At 43.2% G+C, this 19,022-nt stretch overlaps 1 protein-coding gene across 2 annotated transcripts in view; it reads right to left on the reverse strand.

The window, feature by feature from the left end:
- The window catches only part of COQ8A (coenzyme Q8A), an 87,601-nt gene extending 79,364 nt beyond the window's left edge, over nucleotides 1-8,237 (reverse strand). The window contains exon 1 of one of the 2 annotated variants that reach the window (XM_053307063.1): nucleotides 8,061-8,237. Coding sequence is in view for 1 of the 2 variants with exons in the window: in XM_053307055.1 (XP_053163030.1) it covers nucleotides 7,796-7,867 (72 nt within the window). In the remaining variant the exon portion in view is untranslated. Of the gene's footprint in view, nucleotides 1-7,795; nucleotides 7,950-8,060 lie in introns of those variants that run through there. The other variant, XM_053307055.1, reaches the window with a different exon arrangement.
- Between the last annotated feature and the right edge of the window lie 10,785 nt (nucleotides 8,238-19,022).

The raw sequence follows: 19,022 nt of genomic DNA on the forward strand, positions 1-19,022 counted from the left end.
ATCAATTCTCCTGTCCAGGGGGTTGATACTCACCTACCTACCACTGCAATAGTGGTACCGCTCCCTGCAATAGCATTAGAGCCTAATGAGACGACAGCTGTTCTTTATATTGATTAGTTTCCAATAGTAAAATGTAAGCAAAGGTGTTGCACAATTGATGGAGTGCAATTACAGCTGACAAGTGACTGCAAAGCATTTAGACAGCAATAGAAGCATCATTGATACAAAGTGAGCATTTGATGCACATCTATATTTATGGCACAACTACTAGATATTTTCTACTACAAATCAAAATAAGTAAATCAGATATAATTTATAAATCAGGTAAATCACAAAACAGATTTGTATAGGAATAAGTCTAGTAGTCAGCAAAATGCGGGCGGGGGGGCTCTTCCACATTTTCATCTTCATTCTCTACAGTCCTCAACAACAAGAACTAAAATAGTGAAGGGGGGGGAATAACCCAAGCTCTACAATCTGTCAAGTATGGTATGAAATAATATCCCAAAACCACCTGCTTATAAGATGTCTATTTGGGAGAAGAGTGGGTAAAAAAAAAACAACCCTCTCATTGCTGTAAAGATTCAAGAACAACTATTTTTAGTCATGCAAATATTTTTTTTAAACTTTATTTTAAACAAGTGACACCCTATCCATTTTTTCTTTTTAACATAAAAGTCAAGGTCATCTTTTTTTTTACTCATGTACCTAAAGAGCACAAGATAAAACATATTTGTAACAATTTATCTAAATTTCAAGGTCATGAGGGTTACTGATCTCAATGCTAGCAACTCAGAGACCATTCAAGTTGTTTGTGCCAATTAGAGCTGGTAATGGTAGCTCTATCAGCTGTGATTAAACTGATCTGTAAAGAAACAGGAGCAACTGTAAAGCCTATTAGATCAAGGACAAGTAGTCTCAATCCACAATGTTGTTTCTTATTACTGACACAAACAACTCTTTGCCTCCCAAAATGTGTGGGGCCCACTATTATTTTCAATTAATACTTACAGATTGCCTTGCTGTATGAAACCAAGGTCTATTCTAGTCCAGCATTCTGAATCCAACAGCAGCTGGCCAGGTGACACTCAAAACTCAGGCCTTCCCCTTTTCAAACCCAGCACCTAGTATTCACAAGTAAACTGCCTCTGAATATGGAGGTTCCATTTAGCTGTTACAGTTAATAAATTAATCGAATTTGAAAACGCAAATAAAGCAAGTATTTAATTCCTGGATCTGATTACTTTAACATAAGTCTGTTCTTGTGGGATCAGAAGACTAACAAACAAGGTCTGGCTTCTTTCTGGGAGCAAAAAAAAGGCTGAGTACAAGCAATTTTCCAGGAAGATGATACTGAATAGAGAAGTACAGCCAGAAAGATGTCACAGAAAAGCTGAAACAACAACATCTACATACAATAATGAAGTCTTATACTTTTATTACAATAAATTTTATTAATGTGAATGGCAAAAGTGCATTTTCTAGTAGGGCTCGATAAATTTTCTTTGGATCTAGCTGTCAGATTGAAAATTTAGGAACCAGACAATGGACACTTGACAAAATTGTTGGACTTATTGACTTGCATTGTGAAGGTGGAAGGTAAATGGGCTTCTCTTTATCCTCTTTACAAGCAACATACTTAGAACAGGGCTGCCTGGCACAAATAAAGATTTTATTAAATAACTCTGCCTCTGAATATCCTAATCTAAGTGCCATGGTTAAATTTCTAGGCACCTTGGCTCCCTGATGCCTGGGATTTGTCAAGCCCTACTCTAGAATTCCAAGATGCTGATAATGGTGTAGTTTTCATCTGATTTGGGTCTTGCTGTCCAGAAAAAATTTCAGATGTAAGGCTTTAACCAGTAATATATAAGTGAGTCAAACTTTGGCGTCCGGCCACTGAGAAAATGCATTGAGGCAGGCCAACTGAATCTGAATGCAAACAAGACTGAAGTAGCCCAAAATAAACCAAGAGCTCCCTCTTAAACATGCCTCCATGCAACAAATGGCACACAAAGATGTATTCCTGAGGTTTGTTCCCCAGTTCTGGGGCTCTTTTGTCCTGGCATGTGTCAAAGCCTCAGCAAATTCCAACTATACAAGGCCATTTTTGTTCAGGAAAGCTATTAGTTACTGAACAACAAGGAAGATTTTAGCACTGCAGTTTGAACTGTCCGTTTTTAAACGTTTTTGTTTTATGTGCATGTGTGCATATATTAAGCACAGCCTTTCCAAGGCAGATTGCAAGTCTAAAAATATTTCAGTTTAAGAAAAGATAAATGGCAGCTGCCATTTCATTCTATAACAAATTTTTGTTATCTACTGAGAGAGAGAAATTCATAATAAAATTACACTAGAAATTAATGTTCTAGCAAGGGGCTAGATAACCTACAGCATTCATACTTAGCACCCCAGCTAGCAAGCTATAGTATTTTGCATTTCCATTAACTTGATTTACTTTCCACTGTAGCTCAACCCCTGAGTACACACACAAAGCACTCACATACTAGCATCTCCAGCCATCTCAGGCATCCAATATGTAGTTGCTTAGGGAAAGCTCATGCAGCTGACACAGAGTTATTTCTCCCAAAAATCTATACCAAGTTTTATTTGAATCTAGGAGCAGCCCAAAAATGTAAGAGTCACCGACACTTGCAAAGTTACTGGACCACTTGACAAAGCTACTGGACTTGATGACAGACATTGTTGAGGGCAAGGATAAAGGGGCTTTATCCCCTTTACAAGTAACATATTTAGAACAGAGACAGAGTTGCCTGGGACAAATAAATATTTTATTAAATAGCTCTACCTCTGAATATCCTAGTCTAGGCACTGCAGCTTCCTGGTGCCTAGAATTTGTCAAGCCCTACTATAGGCCACATTTCAATTGCAATAAAAGTTACAAATGCTAAATCAAAAGTTTACTACTACTACGTATGTACCGTTTTTCAATGAAGAAGGTCTCAAAGTGGTTTATGTAAAGATATGTAACAATTTTAAAGAATTAAATCTAGCTAACTATGGGAAACACCTATATCAGGCAGCAGCGGTATAGCAAGATGCTGAAAGGCATCAGCTCATATTGTGCGGGAGCTAGCAATGGTTAATCCCTCCTGTATTCTACCAAAGACAACCACAGGGCTCTGTGGTCACCAGGAGTCGACACTGACTCAATGGCACAACACATACATAAGGAGCAAAGTGTTGATAAAATCATAATCAGTAAAGCCAATGAATCCAGTAAAACTGCAGAATAATTCAATTATTGGTGAACTGAATTGCCTTATTCTGGTACAAGTGTTCCCTCTAACAGGGACTCCCAAATGTTGTTGAATACAACTCCCTGAACCCACAAGCAAAAGCCATCGCAGCAGTAGATTCTGGGAGTTGTAGTCAACAACATCTGGGAATCCCTGTTAGCAGGAACACTGTCTGGTAACAAAACAAAAATAACACAGGTGCTTCATGATTTTATCTGGAGAAGACATTCAAAAGACGGGATGGCACCAATGAATAGCTCATCTCCTCAATCACCACCCATCTAATCTCTGAAGGTGAGAGCAGTCAGAGAAGCACCTCTAATTAGAAGGCATGTGTCTTTGCATCTCTCCACCTCAAAATATCAAAGCCAGACTGGCAAACAGGCTCTCACCTAGTCCTCTGTGGCAAGTAGGAATCACTTTCATGCAAGTGGAAGAAAAGGAAGCTTTTGTTAGAGGATTATTATTATTTTCCTTCATATGCCACAAAGAACCAACATAGGCACTGTGGACAGGCATGCTTAGAACACTGACTAGTCACTTATGTGGACTTGTTTGCAAGGCTGTTCAAAGCACAGTTCTGAAAACTATTACAAATCCGTGACTAAATGAAAATTTGCAACCCTTCAGGACGATCAGTGCCCGAACTTGCCCTTGCTGGCCCTTTAACCTCCTTGAGGGACAAATCTAGAATTTGCAGAAAGAGGACTACCAAGCAAGTCCAATATTAAGTGAATGCTTACAAGGCCGTCCTAACTTTGGTCAACATGTAGAAATCTGTATCATGGCCTTTTGAGATTCACATCAGTCCTAATCACAGGAAGGAAGAGCTGTACACCCAGGCTTTAATAGAAGCAGACACACTGTGTAGATCAGGCAATGGATAGAAGCCACAGCCCAAACTGCGTATGTGCTAAGCAAACACTGACATCACCCATTTAAAAGGTTCAATGTTCAAGCGACCTTTTTTGTCACTAGTAATACAGTGGCAGGGGAGATATGCCTTGCTATCCACCTCTTCCTAATGCAATGATTTAAATGATACCATGCCAGCACTAATGCATCCAGTTCTCTTTTTAAAATGAAGGAGGCTCTTTTCATAACAGCAAAGATTTTGTCAAAAGAACCCCACCCCCTTCTCATTGATGCAGCTCATATCAAAATGACACGCCAGCAACTCTGGGTCAATGGTACAGAGCCAGGTAACCTCAGGAGCAAGCCAAGGGTAATTAGGCAGACTAGAAAGAGGATTGACTTACCGCTTTCAGCATAGCCCATATAATCTAAAGGCTCTAACCCAGGCATTTTTGCACACAGAAGTCTGGTGGCAGAACATTACAAGCACACCTAAGTGTCTTAACATGCATATTTTAAGAATAACTGAAAGAGAAAATTGGAGAAGATAAAGAGTGGGGAAGGTGGCATTAAGGAGGAGGAGAATGATTCCATTTGTTTAAGGGGAGAACTGTGACTTTTTGTATCACCTGTCACATAGCACAAGGCTTCTAAAGACCAACATAATGTTTCTGGAAGAAGACTTCAATCTACCTTCCCCATTTATTAACCTCTACTGCTTGGTGCCTATGGTTAGAGTGCTTGACTAGGACCGGGCAGACCCGAGTTCAAATTCCCATTCAGCCAGGAAACTAGCTGGGTGACTCTGGGCCAGTCACTTCTCTCTCAGCCTAACCTACTTCACAGGGTTGTTGTGAAAGAGAAACTCAAGTATGTAGTAGACCACTCTGAGTTCCTTGGAGGAAGAGCGGGATATATAAATGTAAAAAAATAAGATCTTGTATGTATGTATGTTTGTACACGACCCCACACTTCTGTGTCTGGGCAGTTTACATCAACATAAAACAAATTAAAACAGGAATTAAGGCCTTAAAACAATTTTAAAACACATCCAGTTACAAACTTGGGTGAAAGGATGGGTCTTTATAGACTTTCTAGAAGTTGTTAGAGATAGGGAGGCTCTTATTTCAACAGGGAGTGTGTTCCAGAGTCTCAGGCTGGCAATAGAGAAGGCCCGTCCTTGTGTAGCCACTAGGGATGTGCACAAACCGGTCCAGCGCTCCTTTTATGGAGCGGCGAACCAGTTCAAGAGTCCTGCATTCGAGCCAGGTCAGAGGCAGCGGGGAGGGGGGGATCCTTTAAGGAGCAGGGAGGGTACCCTTACCTAGCCCCGTCGCTTTCCTCCCACCGTCACTCTCCCCAAAACCGCTGGCACAGGGCTGCAGCATATGTCCTTGCAGGCCCGGTCAGCATTGTACCAGAAGTGGCCAACACATGTGTATTGCCAGCCACTTCTGGTATAACAATGACCAGGCCTGCAAGGAGGTATGCTGCAGTCCTGCACGAGCGGTTTCGGGGAGAGCGCCAGCAGGGGGAAGTGGCAAGGAAGATAAGGGCACCCTTCCTGCATGTTACGGGGGAAAAACCCCGCCTCCCAGGAGTACACAAACTAGTCCGTTCACATCTCTGGTAGCCACCTGGGATCTGGTGGCAACTGCAGACAAACCTCTCCAGATGATCTCAATAGGTGATGGGGCTCATAGTGAAGACAACATTCTCTCAAATACACAGGGCCTAAGTTGTTTAGGGCTTGTTTAGTGCCTTATATTTTGTCCGGAACCTTTTGGTATCTAGTGTAGTTCTTTTAATATAAGAATAATGTGGTCTCTTGGAGATGACCTGGAGACCAAACTTGCTGCCACATTCTGTACCAACTGCAGTTTCCAGACTACATACAAAGGCTGCTCCAAATAGAGTGCATTGCAATAGTCAGGTCTGGAGCTTACCACCATATGTACCACTGTTCTGAGGTTGTTTATCTCAAGAAATGGAAACAACTGGCATATCAGCCGAAGCTGATAGAAAGCATCTCTGACCAATGCCTCAACCTGAGACACCAGGGAGAGATTTGGATCCAGAAACGCTCCCAGACTGCATACCTGTTCCTTCTGGGGAAGTGTGACCCTATCCAGAACTGACAAATCTAAACTGTCTCCCAAGTTCCAACTCCACACGATAAGTACTTCCGTCTCAGTTTGTTATCCCTCATCCAGCCTATCACAGCCTCAATGCAGGCATTTAGGGAGGTTATATCTTCTCCTGATGATGTTGACATGGAGAAATAGATATGGGTGTCATCAGCATACCGATAAGATCCTGAACCAAATTTCCTGATGATCTATTCCAGTGGTTTCAAATAGATTAAAGAGCATTGGAGACAGTACGGAGCCAGCGTGAAATGGGTCGAGATAATCAGTTTCCTCCAAGACTGTCTGGAGCTGGGAGGCCACCACCTTTTCAGTTACCTTGCCCAACCATGGAAGGTTGGAGACAGACTTATAGTTGCTTAACTCTGAGGGATCTAATACAGGCTTCTTCAAGCAGAGGTCTAATCATTGCCTCCTTAAGACAGGAAGGCATCCATTTATATCTACCCGGCCCTCTACAACAACCCCCAACAGATAATATAAGCCATATCGGATAATATAAGCCATATCAGATAAGTTCAAGAGAACAGGTGGTAGGCATCACTGTTCCAAGCAACTCACCCAACATAATCAGGAGTCACAAACTGAAACTGATCCAGCCAAAACAACAAAAGAGGAGTTGCTGGACAACCCTGCATTAGACTCTACAATAATGGGAGGGGGGGGTGTCTGAATCGAAGCCGTCGAAGCTGGCCCAAATACGAGAGATTTTATCCACAAAGAATTCATTAAAAGCAAAAATGAGTTTTCCCTCCTTTGTTCCTACAGACGAGTTTCCAGGAGCTTCCGTGGTTATCACGATGCTAAACAGGGTTTTTCATTGTGTTCCTCCCTCTGACTGCCAGTGTGGGTCAGATATACAAGAATGTTAACAACTGAAGGCAGCAGCCTAAAATCTAGCAGCCGGGGGAGGTGGCGAAGGGAGAGGGAGGCAGCTAGCTCGAGCTAATAGACGTTCACCAATACAAGGCACGGAGCACCGAGACCTATAACTGCAGCTGCTGCTGCTACAGCGGAGATGAGAAGACAGCACAGAGGACAGCCACGCCCCCACGCCCCTTTCTGCCCAGCTTCAGCACTCCAAAATCGGCTTCCCCGGCAATCCATCACCTTCTCACTCCGCGTTAAATAAACCGAAATGACAGTCACGTCCCCGAGTCCGTCTCTACAAGCATTAAATGGTCGTCCTAATCCTCGCTCTCCACCCATCGAAAACCGCCCCACCCTTATCATACTTCGATTCCGAACGTGCCCCTCTGGCAGAACAGAAGAAGATAAAGAACCAAAAGATAAGCAGCGTCCAAGCAATCCCGAGGACCTGCTTTGCACCGTTTCCCTCTTAGCAGCCAAATGGGGGGCCCCAAGACTCAACCCTTTCACTTGTATATCCGTCAGGAGGAAGGGGGGGGCACACTCACCAAAGCGACCAACAAGAACTGTGGTTGTTTAGATGAAAATGAGTGTTGCCCCTCGCTTCCTTCCTCCCCATTCACTTGGACACTGCCGCATTCCCACAACCAAAGAGACACCCACCGCTTCTCCTCTCTTCTGCATGCGCTTCAGTCGCGCTGCACCGAAGGAGAAGGCATTTCCTTTTCCCACCATGCAAACACTTCGTCTAATCCTGGAGCGAGAGACCGCTTTGCCCCAGCCCCGCCTTGCACCCGAGTCAGATTGCAGGACACCATCTTCCCCGTGAAAGACACGCTCCCTAACACGCTCCCGTGGACTTTTCCGAGCCTCTCTGCGCAGGGCACGTACCGCACGGCGGCTCCGCGGGAGGCCTGGCTAGACTTACCTCACCCCACACAGCGTATGCCCCGTTGCCGCTCCCTGCTCCGCTTGCCTCCGCAGCAACCACCCCGTGGCACCACGAGGTGCGGAGCTTGTTTACCAATTCGCGGGCCCCTGGACTTGAGGCCCGGCAGCAAGCTCCGCCCCTTGCCGGCTCCTATTGGCTCCTCCGAAGCCGCCGCCACCTCCCTCTGGCAGAATGTTAGCCTGGATTAGCGCGAGAGCAGAGACTGTCGCTCACGGGGAGCGTGCTTGGCCCGTGGGCTTCGTGCCTGCTCCAATGAGAAGACGGGGCGGAGGAAGTTTCTGCCAATGCAAGGCGATGCTGCCTGTGTCCATGTTGTGTGTGGGGAGCTTATCCGCTCTGCATAGTGACAGGAGGCCTGCGGGTGGAAATGGACGTGCGGGCGGCGGGGGGGGGGGGAGGCGGCTTCGTGCATGTGCGCCGGGGCACGTTCAAGCCGTCCCTTCCCGCAAGCATTGCGGTATGTTGCAGACAACCCTCCCGAAGCCTGGGATTCTGTGTCTGGAAAAGTCACCTTCCCGAAAGCCAGTGCCCATCTTGTTGGTCCTGAAATTACGTGTCTTCTTGCACACACGTCTGCTCAGTGAAAGGGCATTTCAGAGCAACGCCTGCTTGCTCTTCGCTTCTGGAAAACTCTTTGCAATCTCAGTTTTGCTTTCTCTGTAGTATGTGATTATGCCCTTATTACAAGGATATCATTACCAGGAATATCATTTTCAGGAAATTTAACTTTATTTGGGAAGGAAATTGTGTGACATGCAAATGGTAGAAGAGTTTTGTTTTTAGTTGCTCCTTTTAAACTAAATGTCATGATTTTATATATTCCTTTCTGAACTTTTTAACAGTCCAAAAGGAACTGTTAGTCATTCCTAGTTACAATTATTGCTAGTAATTTATTATCACTAGTAATCATATTACTACTAGTAACTCATAGCACTTGCACTATACATAGTGACCTACAATCCTTTCATCCTTACAGCTTTACCATTTTGCAGATAAGAATGAACAAATAATGCAACGATGTAGAGAAACAGAAACATACATTTCTCTGGAAGAAGTCCAAAATGCTGATATACCATTCTAGTGCTTTCCTGGCTAGAATTCCCCATTCTCTGTCACACTCACCAATTATTTACCCATGGCAAGAGTACTGTAAATAGAATTGCATCAAATGTTTGCTGTGATACCCATAAAAATTCTGCTTCTAAAGTTGTGTTTGAAACAGAAACATTATGAAGATTCATATTGCAACACTTATGCTGAAGAGTAACCTTTTACAGTTTTGTTTTATTTGTATCCCAGCCTTCTTCCCAAGGCAGGGGCGTAACTACTATTAGGCAAGGGGTGGCGGCTGCCTAGGGCCCCCCAGAGGCAAGTCACATGAGGCAAGTCACATGACTATATATTGTGAAGTGTGTATGTATGTGTATGTGTATCAGCGAGGGGCCTATTTAAAAATTTTGTCTCTGGGCCCACTCCAGCCTTGTTACACCCCTGTCCCAAGCAGTAAAAAAGGGTGTATTTTTGTCTTCACAACAATCACCCTAATGGAGAGAAATGTCTGGGGATGGGGAGAGCAGGTGTGTCCACTGACTGTGTGGCTATTCCAGTGGTGTTAGGGAACAGAAGAAGTAAAGTTGGCAGGTCAGCGAGTCATTACAGGGGAAGGGAAGTCAGAAATTTATTAGCTGTTTCCCCTTCCAGCTGTCCTGCCAGCTCTTTGACCTTGGGGAACAGTTCCAACCTCCCACAGACCCTCACCTTGCTCTTCTGTAATGCCAGATCTGTCCAGAATAAGTCTGAAACCATCTATGATTTGATTCTGGATGAAGGGGCAGACCTGGTATGTAATATTACAGAGACTTGGTTGGGGGAGGCTGGTGGTTTAGTCTGGTCCAGGCTTCTCCCTACAGGGTACAAACAAACAACGAATATTTATATAAGGCAAGGTAATTGAGAGGGTGGTGGCCTCCCAACTCCAGGCAGTCTTGGATGAAACTGATTATCTAGACCCATTTCAGACCGACTTTCAGGTGGGCTATGGGGTGGAGACTGCCTTGGTCAGCCTGATGGATGATCTCCAATTGGGAATTGACAGAGGAAGTGTGATTCTGTTGGGGTTTTTTGGACCTTTCGGCAGCTTTTGATACTATTGGCCATAGTATCCTTCTGGAGTGTCTGAGAGGGTTGGGGGTGGGAGGCACTGCTTTGCAGTGGTTCCATTCTTACCTCTCGAACAGATTCCATATGGTGTCCCTCAGGGACTGTTCTTCAAAAACTGAACTTTGGTATGGTGTCCACATTGTCTTTGATGTTGTTTAACATCTACATGAAACCACTGGGAGAGGTTTGGTGCAGGGTGTTATCAGTATGCTGATGACACCCAAATCTTTTTCTCCATGTCAGCATCATCAGGAGAAGGTATAACCTCCCTAAAAGCCTGCCTGAAGGCAGTGATGGGCTGGATGAGAGGTAACAAACTGAGGCTGAATCTAGATAAGATGGAGGTACTTATTGTGTGGCGTTGGAACTCAGGAGACAATTTTGATCTGCCAGTTCTGGATGTGGTCACACTTCCCCAGAAGGAACAGGTACGCAGTCTGGGGGTGCTTCTGGACACAAACCTCTCCCTGGTGTCCCAGGTTGAGGCAGTGGCCAGAGGTACCTTCTATCAGCTTCAGCTGATATGCCAGCTGCGCCCATTCCTTGATATAAATGACCTCAGAACAGTAGTACATCTGCTGGTCACCTCCAGACTTGATTACTGCAGTGCACTCTATGTGGGGCTGCCTTTGTATGTAGTCCAGAAACTGCAGTTGGTCCAGAATATGACAGCCAGGTTGGTCTCTGGGTCCTCTCAGAGAGACCAAAACACAGAGGCGTAACTAGGGAAAACGGCGCCCGGGGCAAGCACTGAAATGGCGCCCCCGCGCCCCCCAACATACTACATTATACTTAGGTTTTTCCTCACAAGCGCCCGCCGCCGCCGCCAAGCCAGGCCACTGACTGGCCGCCAGGCACCAGCAAAGCAATGGGGGGGGGGCGCGGGCGGCGCGGAAGGGACCGTTCATGGGGGAGGGGGCGCCAACGCGCTCCCTTGACTGCTGCAGCGCTGCTGCACTGAGCAGGAAACATTTGTATTAACAAAAAAAATTTAAAAAAAATTAAAAAGAAATTTTTTTGTCATGGCGGCGCCCCCCACGTGACCAGAAAAGATGGCGCCCGGGGCACGTGCCCCCCCCTGCCCCCCCTATAGTTACGCCTCTGCCAAAACACTCCTATCTTAAAAGATCTACACTGGTTGCCAATAGGTTTCCGGGCAAAATAAAAGGTTTGGATTATAGACCCTAAAACTTATAGACCCTAAACAGCTTGGGCCCTGGGTGTTTAAAACAATGCCTTCTTCGCTGTGAACCACACCGCCCATTGAGATCATCTGGAGAGGTTTGTCTGCAGTTGCCACCAGCTCATCTGGTGGCTACTTGAAGACAGGACTTCTCTGTTGCTGCCCCGAGGCTTTGGAACACACTTCTTGCTGAAATAAGAGCCTCCCCATCTCTTACAACTTTTTAAAAGGCAGTCAGGACGCATTTGTTCACCCAGGCTTTTAATTAGATATTGTTTTAATTGTGTTTTTAATAGTTGTAACGTTTTAAATTTTAATTGTTGTAATATTTTAATCTTTTCATCTGTTGTTTTTATTGTTTTGTTGTAAACTGCCTAGAGACTTGCATTTTGGGCGGTATACAAACGCAATGAATGAATGAATGAATGAATAAGTTATTTATAGAATAACCCAGATACTGTAATTCATATCTAATATACTGCTCAGTCAAATGCATGCTTAGTCTGAAACGATTCCCACTGTAGTTCCATGGGACATATTCCCAAATAATTCTACATACATTTGCAGCCTTAAATGAACTTCAAAACTACCATTGAGTTAAATCCTTCCACTTTTCATCCAAATTTGCTGGTATGGTTCAGATAAAATATATAAAGTTTTAGTTTTTGAAGACCTTTTATTCAAAAAGACTGATATTAAATACTTAGAACTTTAGTATGTCCAAAAATGTCTGTATCTGTAGACTTGCATGACTCTGATTTGGATTTAATTCCCAATACTTTATATAACTGACAAATTTTCTTTACTCCTGGGTAGAATAAATATTATTCAGATGTCTTGCTTTGAGTGAATATTTTTCTTAACCTTCTGCTATGTTGAATTTGGACCTGCTTTGTATTGCTTTGGCTCATAAGGTTGCTTAGCCTGTCAGCTGAGTTCTAATTGTAGAGACTTGAGCCAAACTAGATGTCCGGCGCAATCCTTAGCTGTTAAGCACTGGCTTGCCTATTCATCTATAAAGCAGAGATGCAAAGGTGAGGCAAAGAGTAAACTTTGCCTCCTATAAATGGCAGCTAATGCAGGCCACCTTAAGTGGCACAGTGGGGAAATGCTTGACTAACAAGTAGAAAGTTGCCAGTTAGAATCCTCTCTGGCACTATATTGGGCAGCAGCGATATAGGAAGATGCTGAAAGGCATCATCTCATACTGCATGGGAGGAGGCAATGGTAAACCCCTCCTGTATTCTACCAAAGAAAACCACAGGGCTCTGTGGACGCCAGGAGTCAAAATCGACTTGATGGCACACTTTACTTTAATGCAGAATGCAGCTCTAAGGGTTCTTCAGCTGTGTATATCTTCAGCTACATCATAGTAGTTCTCTTTCTGGTTGCCAGTTTATTAAAGGTAAAGTATGCCGTCAAGTCATTGTCGACTCCTGGCAACCACAGAGCCCTGTGGTGGTCTTTGGTAGAATACAGAAGGGGGTTACCATTGCCATCTCCCATGCAGTATGAGATGATGCCTTTCAGCACCTTCCTATATTGCTGCTGCCCCATATAGGTGTTTCCCATAGTCTGGGGAACATACCAGCGGGGATTCAAACCGGCAACCTCTGGCTTGCTAATCAAGTCATTTCCCCACTTTGCCAGCTTATTACTGGATGCAATTTGGTGATCACTTTTAAACTTGTGCCTGTGTCTCTTGGGTCTGGGATATTTGGGCCACCTTCTCCCAAACGAATCTGCAATTGTATAAGATCTGCTAGAGACTGAGGCCTTCCTATGTGTGCCACTTCCATGCTTTGCCTTCTCAGCAATGAGAAGACATCTCTATCCTGCCTTATAGAATTCCCTTTCCCACGAGGTTCAGGTGGCGTCTTCTTTGGCAGCCTTCTGTTGGGTACAGCATTGCAGGGCAGGGGGGAGACTTCTGTTTCAGCAGGTCTGCCCACAGCTCTCACAAATTAGAGTTTCTCCTTTTTGTGCTGATAGTTTTGAATTGTTGAACTGTTCGTTTTTTAAAAATATACTTTTGATGGTGTCATATTGTTTTTACTGCAAGCTGCCTTGAGTAAGACACAAGAAAAGTGTGATAGAATTGTTCCCCCCCCCCCAGTAAACTACTTAAAGAAGCTCAGTACAATGAGGTAAGGGGGGGTAGGTTTTGTGCCTTTTAAAAATACCTTTTGGTATAAAAAGTAAAGCCTCCTCACCCATGCTTTCTGGACAAATGAGGCAAGCATTGTATTTAAGAAGTATGTGATTGCCCTGAACATCAAACTGCGCTCTTGCTTCCTACAGCATCAGACTTTATACTACTTCCAGTAAAGTAGTTCCACTAACCTTTTGGGATTCCTGCATATTAAGTGGTGTGAGGGCTTGCAGCTTTAACGTGTCCCTCTTGAAGAATAACTTGCTGAAGCCTTTGTTCTTATATGAAGTCATCTTTTGGCATACAGACAACAGGGAAGTTTGGCATGGGCTCAGTATTTGAAAAGACGTATAGAGCCCATCTCAAGCAAATCTGGGGAAATGAGTACAGCTGTTGCAGGTCTAAGGAGCGATTCAAGCACATTGGTAATATGTGTGTATTTTTAAAAGCTGTTTGAGATTGATGATCATTCAAGAAACACTTTGGAAAATAAAGTTAGTGATAAGGCCTATCGCTGCCATTTCAGGAAAAAAAATTGTGTGGTCCCCCTGCCCCCATTCAGTATGTACATGGTTCTGTGTAGCCAGATGGGGATGAGTATTGTGAGCTTGTTCTGGAAATGGGGAGATAATTGCTTGTGCCCTCTACAGAGGCAGAGACATCAGCATGTCTGAATTATTAATATTTCTTGTTTACACAGTGAGACAGGTGTTATTGACTGGGTTTTTTTATCCCGACATTGGGTCCTTCCTAAGGACCTGGGATGGCTGAATTTTATCAATGTTGTTGCTGTTATTATAGATATCGTCGCAGAATGTAGGCTGTTCCCAGTAAAGCTACTTTTTGTAATTGGCTGATGGTGATTTCTGTGGTCCCTATGGTGTTGAGGTGCTCTTCAAGTTGTTTTGGAAGTTGTTTTGGAATTGCACCTAGGGTGCCAATTACCACTGGGATTATTTTGGCCTTTTTCTGCCACAGCCTTTCAATTTCAATTTGTAGATCTTTGTATTTGGTGATTTTTTCTATTTCTTTTTCTTCTATTCTGCTATCCCCTGGTATTGCTATGTCAATTATTTTAACTTGTTTTTCTTTCTTCTCGACTACAGTTATATCTGGTGTATTGTGTGGCAGATGTTTGTCTGTTTGTAGTCGGAAGTCTCATAATATTTTTGCATCTTCATTTTCTACCACTTTTTGAATTTAATGGTCCCACCAATTTTTGGCTACAGGTAGCTTGTATTTTTTGCAGATGTTCCAGTGTATCATTCCTGCTACCTTGTCATGCCTTAGTTTGTAGTCAGTCTGTGCGATCTTTTTACAACAGCTGATTAGGTGGTCCACTGTTTCATCTGCTTCTTTACAAAGATGGCACTTGCTGTTTTTTGTTGATTTTTCTACTTTTGCTCTTACTGCATTTGTTCTTAGTGCCTGTTCTTGTGCAGCCAGTATTAAACTCTCTGTTTCTTTCTTCAAGCTGCCATTCTTAAGCCATTGCCAGGTCTTGGTGATGTCTGATTTTCCACTTATATTGTGCAAATATTGACCATCCAGTGGCTTATTTTTCCATTTTCCTGCTCAGTTCTTGACTTGTTCTTTCTTGTAGGCCTGCTTTGTTTCATTGGTGTTGAATAGTTGCTCGTTATTGACCATTTTAAGTGCATCTTCTTCACTGTCCTTTATATATTTTTCAAGGCCTCTTTTCTCCTACTCTACCGTTTGATGGACTTGCAGCATTCCTCTTTCACCTGAGCTGCGAGGGAGGTATAGCCTAGCTACCTCACTGCGGGGGTGCAGACAAAGCATGATTGATGGTCATGATTTTCCTGGTCTTACGATCTAGCGTCTCTAGCTCTGCTTGGGTCCAGTCTATTATTCCTGCAGTGTATCTGATAACAGGTATAGCCCAGGTGTTTATGGCTTGTATGGTGTTCCTGCCATTAAGTTTGGACTTTAGGATTTTTCTAACTCTCCTGATGTATTCACTTCCAATTTTTCTTTTAACTTCAGTGTGTGCGATATTATCAGCCTGGAGAATGCCCAAATATTTGTAATGTTCTTTCTCTTCCAGGTTCTTGATGTTGCTTCCATTGGGAAGTTCTATTCCTTCTGTTTTTGTTATTTTTCCCCTGTTCATATTAATGCAGCACACTTGTCTAGCCCAATCTCCACTGCTATATCACTACTGAATATACGGACAGTGTTTAGCAGTGATTCAATTTCTGACTGGGACTTTCCATACAACTTCAGATCATCCCTGTACAGCAGATGGTTTATTTGACTTGATGTTTTAGATTTTTAGTATCTGAGGCCTGTTTTGTTTAATATTTGTGAAAGTGGAGTCATGGCGATTACAAACAACAGAGGGGATAGTGAGTCCTGTGGGAAAAAAACTCTTCTAATGCTAACCTGTCCAAGTGTCTCACCATTGGTTGTTAACTGTGTTCTCCAAATGCTCATTGCTTTTTAAATAAATATCTGAATGTTTTTGCTGACACCAGTTGTTTCTAAACATTTTAGTATCCATGTGTGAGGCAATGAATCGAAGGCTTTCTTGTAGTCAATCCATGCAACACTTAGATTTGTTGTTTTTCACTTGCAATTTTCTAAAATCATTTCGTCAATCAGCAGCTGGTCTTTTGTGCCTCTGGTGTTTGGGCAATTTCCTTTCTGTTCAACTGGAAGCTGTTTGTTAGTTAATAAGTGTTGCATTATTTCATCTGCTATTATTCCAGTTAATAATTTGAACATGGTTGGCAGGCAGGTTATTGGTCTATAATTACTTGGAACTGCACCTTTTGCTGGGTCTTTCATTATGAGATGAGTTTTTGCAAGCCCCACAACCACGCCAAGGTAGTGCCTCACTGGGGGAATATTATTATTATTATTATTATTATTATTATTATTATTATTATTATTAATATTCCCCCAGTGAGGCACTACCTTGGCGTGGTTGTGGGGCTTGCGTGCTCTGAGGAAGGTGAGAGCTATGCCAGAGGTCCAACCATACTGGACAGGTCTCACCAGAGGAGCCAGACAAAGAGTGCCTCTCCCATCAACAATATGGTGAGACATAACTTTAATAAATCTATACCGGATCGGTCGTTGCCTGGGTCAACAAGGACCGTGCCAGGTGCTGGAGTCCCTGGACATTTGGTGGCAAGTGGGCAACAGGACTCAGGATCTTCAGTTGAGCAACCAGGGCTGGAGACTGCAAGGTTACTGGTGTCAGAGTCTCGACCGGACTTGGCTGCACGCTATCGACATATAGTGACGAATGTTGTTTTTCATCAGGGAGTAGCCGACTGACGACGTGATATATAGTGCACGCCACGAGAGCTCCCAGCTGGCAGGGATTTAAGGCTTATCAGCCCTCTGCAATAGGCGTTTGCTTTTCCTAAGAGTCTCTAATTGACCCCTGCGTCTCGTGACACGCCGCTGTTGGGGGGTCGACGGGGGTTGGTTACATAGCTCTTCTTCCGATTGGTCTTTCACAATTTCTGCTGCCTCAGGTTGTTGTGCCTGCTCAGAGTCATTATCCACAGCTGTTTCATGAATACTGACAGCCGGGCTCTGCCCCTCAGACACTCCTGCATCGCCTGGAAAGATGACAGCTTCCCCTTCCTCCTCGCTGTCGGAGATCGAGGGCGTGACAACTGGAAGAAACATCGCTTAACCGAAAAAAATATACAAAAAATGCCAACAAGGAAATAATGATCCGATATTACAAGTCTAGTCCAACTAGAAGAGGTTATTTAAAAAGAATATACCAAATTTGGAAAGAGAAGCATCGAGATACAGAAATAACAGAACAAAGGCTAGCAGACCAGAGAAGATCATAATAAGAAATAAAATATTCACAGAAGTTGAGCTGGAAGAACTGCAAAGAGCAACACAGGCTCAAGATATGGAAGAAGAATTACCACCAAGTTGCTCAGGTGCAGGTGGAGGAGGTGTTGGAAATCGAGGATGCCACTGTTGCTGAACTGTTTCAAAATCAAAACCAGGCAACCGCCCCTTTGCCTTCACCTTAAAAACCCGAATGCTATTTAACAGAAAAGCAACAAGAACTAAAGCAAAAAATAACTGAGCACATGAACCAAACAACCACCAGGGTTCGACTTCCAGCTCTAAAAACAGTTGCCAAAAACCAACTTGCTCAGGCATTAAAAAATGTCAATGCTGCACTTGCAGAAATAACAACCAATAATTTGCAAGAAACAAACCAACTAATGTACAGTGCAGCAACAATAACAACACAAGAGCTTGGATATAAGATCAGTGGACCTGTCAAAAAAGAAAGCAGTACATCACCTAAATGGAAGATTAGATTAGAAAATAAAACCTCCAGGCTTAGATCAGATGCTAGTAAATTGAAAGATATGAAAGACAAGAAGCTGAAGAATGAAAACACCAAACAGTATCTGATCCAAAAATTCCACCTAGATTCAAAGAAAATTAGAGAAGTCCTGGAAATAATAAAGCAGCAAATAACAGCAGTGTCAAAGAAGATTAGCAGATATGAAGCCAGAATCACACAACACAGGCAGAATCTCCAATTCCAGTAGAATCAGAAATGTTTCTACCAAAACATAGAAGGAGAAACTGCAAGAAACATAGAAAAACCAAATAAAGAAGAAACAGTGCAATTCTGGGGGAAATTATGGGACAATCCAAGAGATTATAATAAAAAAAGCAGGCTGGGTGAAAGAGGTCAAAAAAATGTAACCAACAAATGCAAGATCTAATAATAACACCAGAATTAATAAGTGAAAGAGCAAAGAAAATTAAAAATTGGACTGCGCCAGGTGACGATGAACTGCATGGCTTTTGGCTTAAACACCTAACAAGCCTTCATAAACAACTATCAAAACAGTTCAATCACATTTTGCAAGGAGGTGATATTGAACAATGGCTAACAACTGGGAAAACTAATCTCATAATGAAAGACCCAGCAAAAGGTGCAGTTCCGAGTAATTATAGATGGATAACCTGCCTGCCAACCATGTTCAAATTATTAACTGGAATAATAGCAGATGAAATAATGCAACACTTATTAACTAACAAACAGCTTCCAGTTGAACAGAAAGGAAATTGCCCAAACTTTGTAGACTTCCGACTACAAACAGACAAACATCTGCCACACAATACACCAGATATAACTGTAGTCGAGAAGAAAGAAAAACAAGTTATAATAATCGACATAGCATTACCAGGGGATAGCAGAACAGAAGAAAAAGAAATAGAAAAAATAAAAAAATACAAAGATCTACAAATTGAAATTGAAAGGCTGTGGCAGAAAAAGACCAAAATAATCCCAGTGGTAATTGGCACCCTAGGTCCAATTCCAAAACAACTTGAAGAGCACCTCAACACCATAGGGGCCACAGAAATCACCACCAGCCAATTACAAAAAGCAGCTTTACTGGGAACAGCCTATATTTTG

This window comes from Hemicordylus capensis, chromosome 1 (assembly GCF_027244095.1).
Source record: "Hemicordylus capensis ecotype Gifberg chromosome 1, rHemCap1.1.pri, whole genome shotgun sequence".
In the NCBI taxonomy this organism is placed as follows: Eukaryota; Metazoa; Chordata; class Lepidosauria; order Squamata; family Cordylidae; genus Hemicordylus; species Hemicordylus capensis.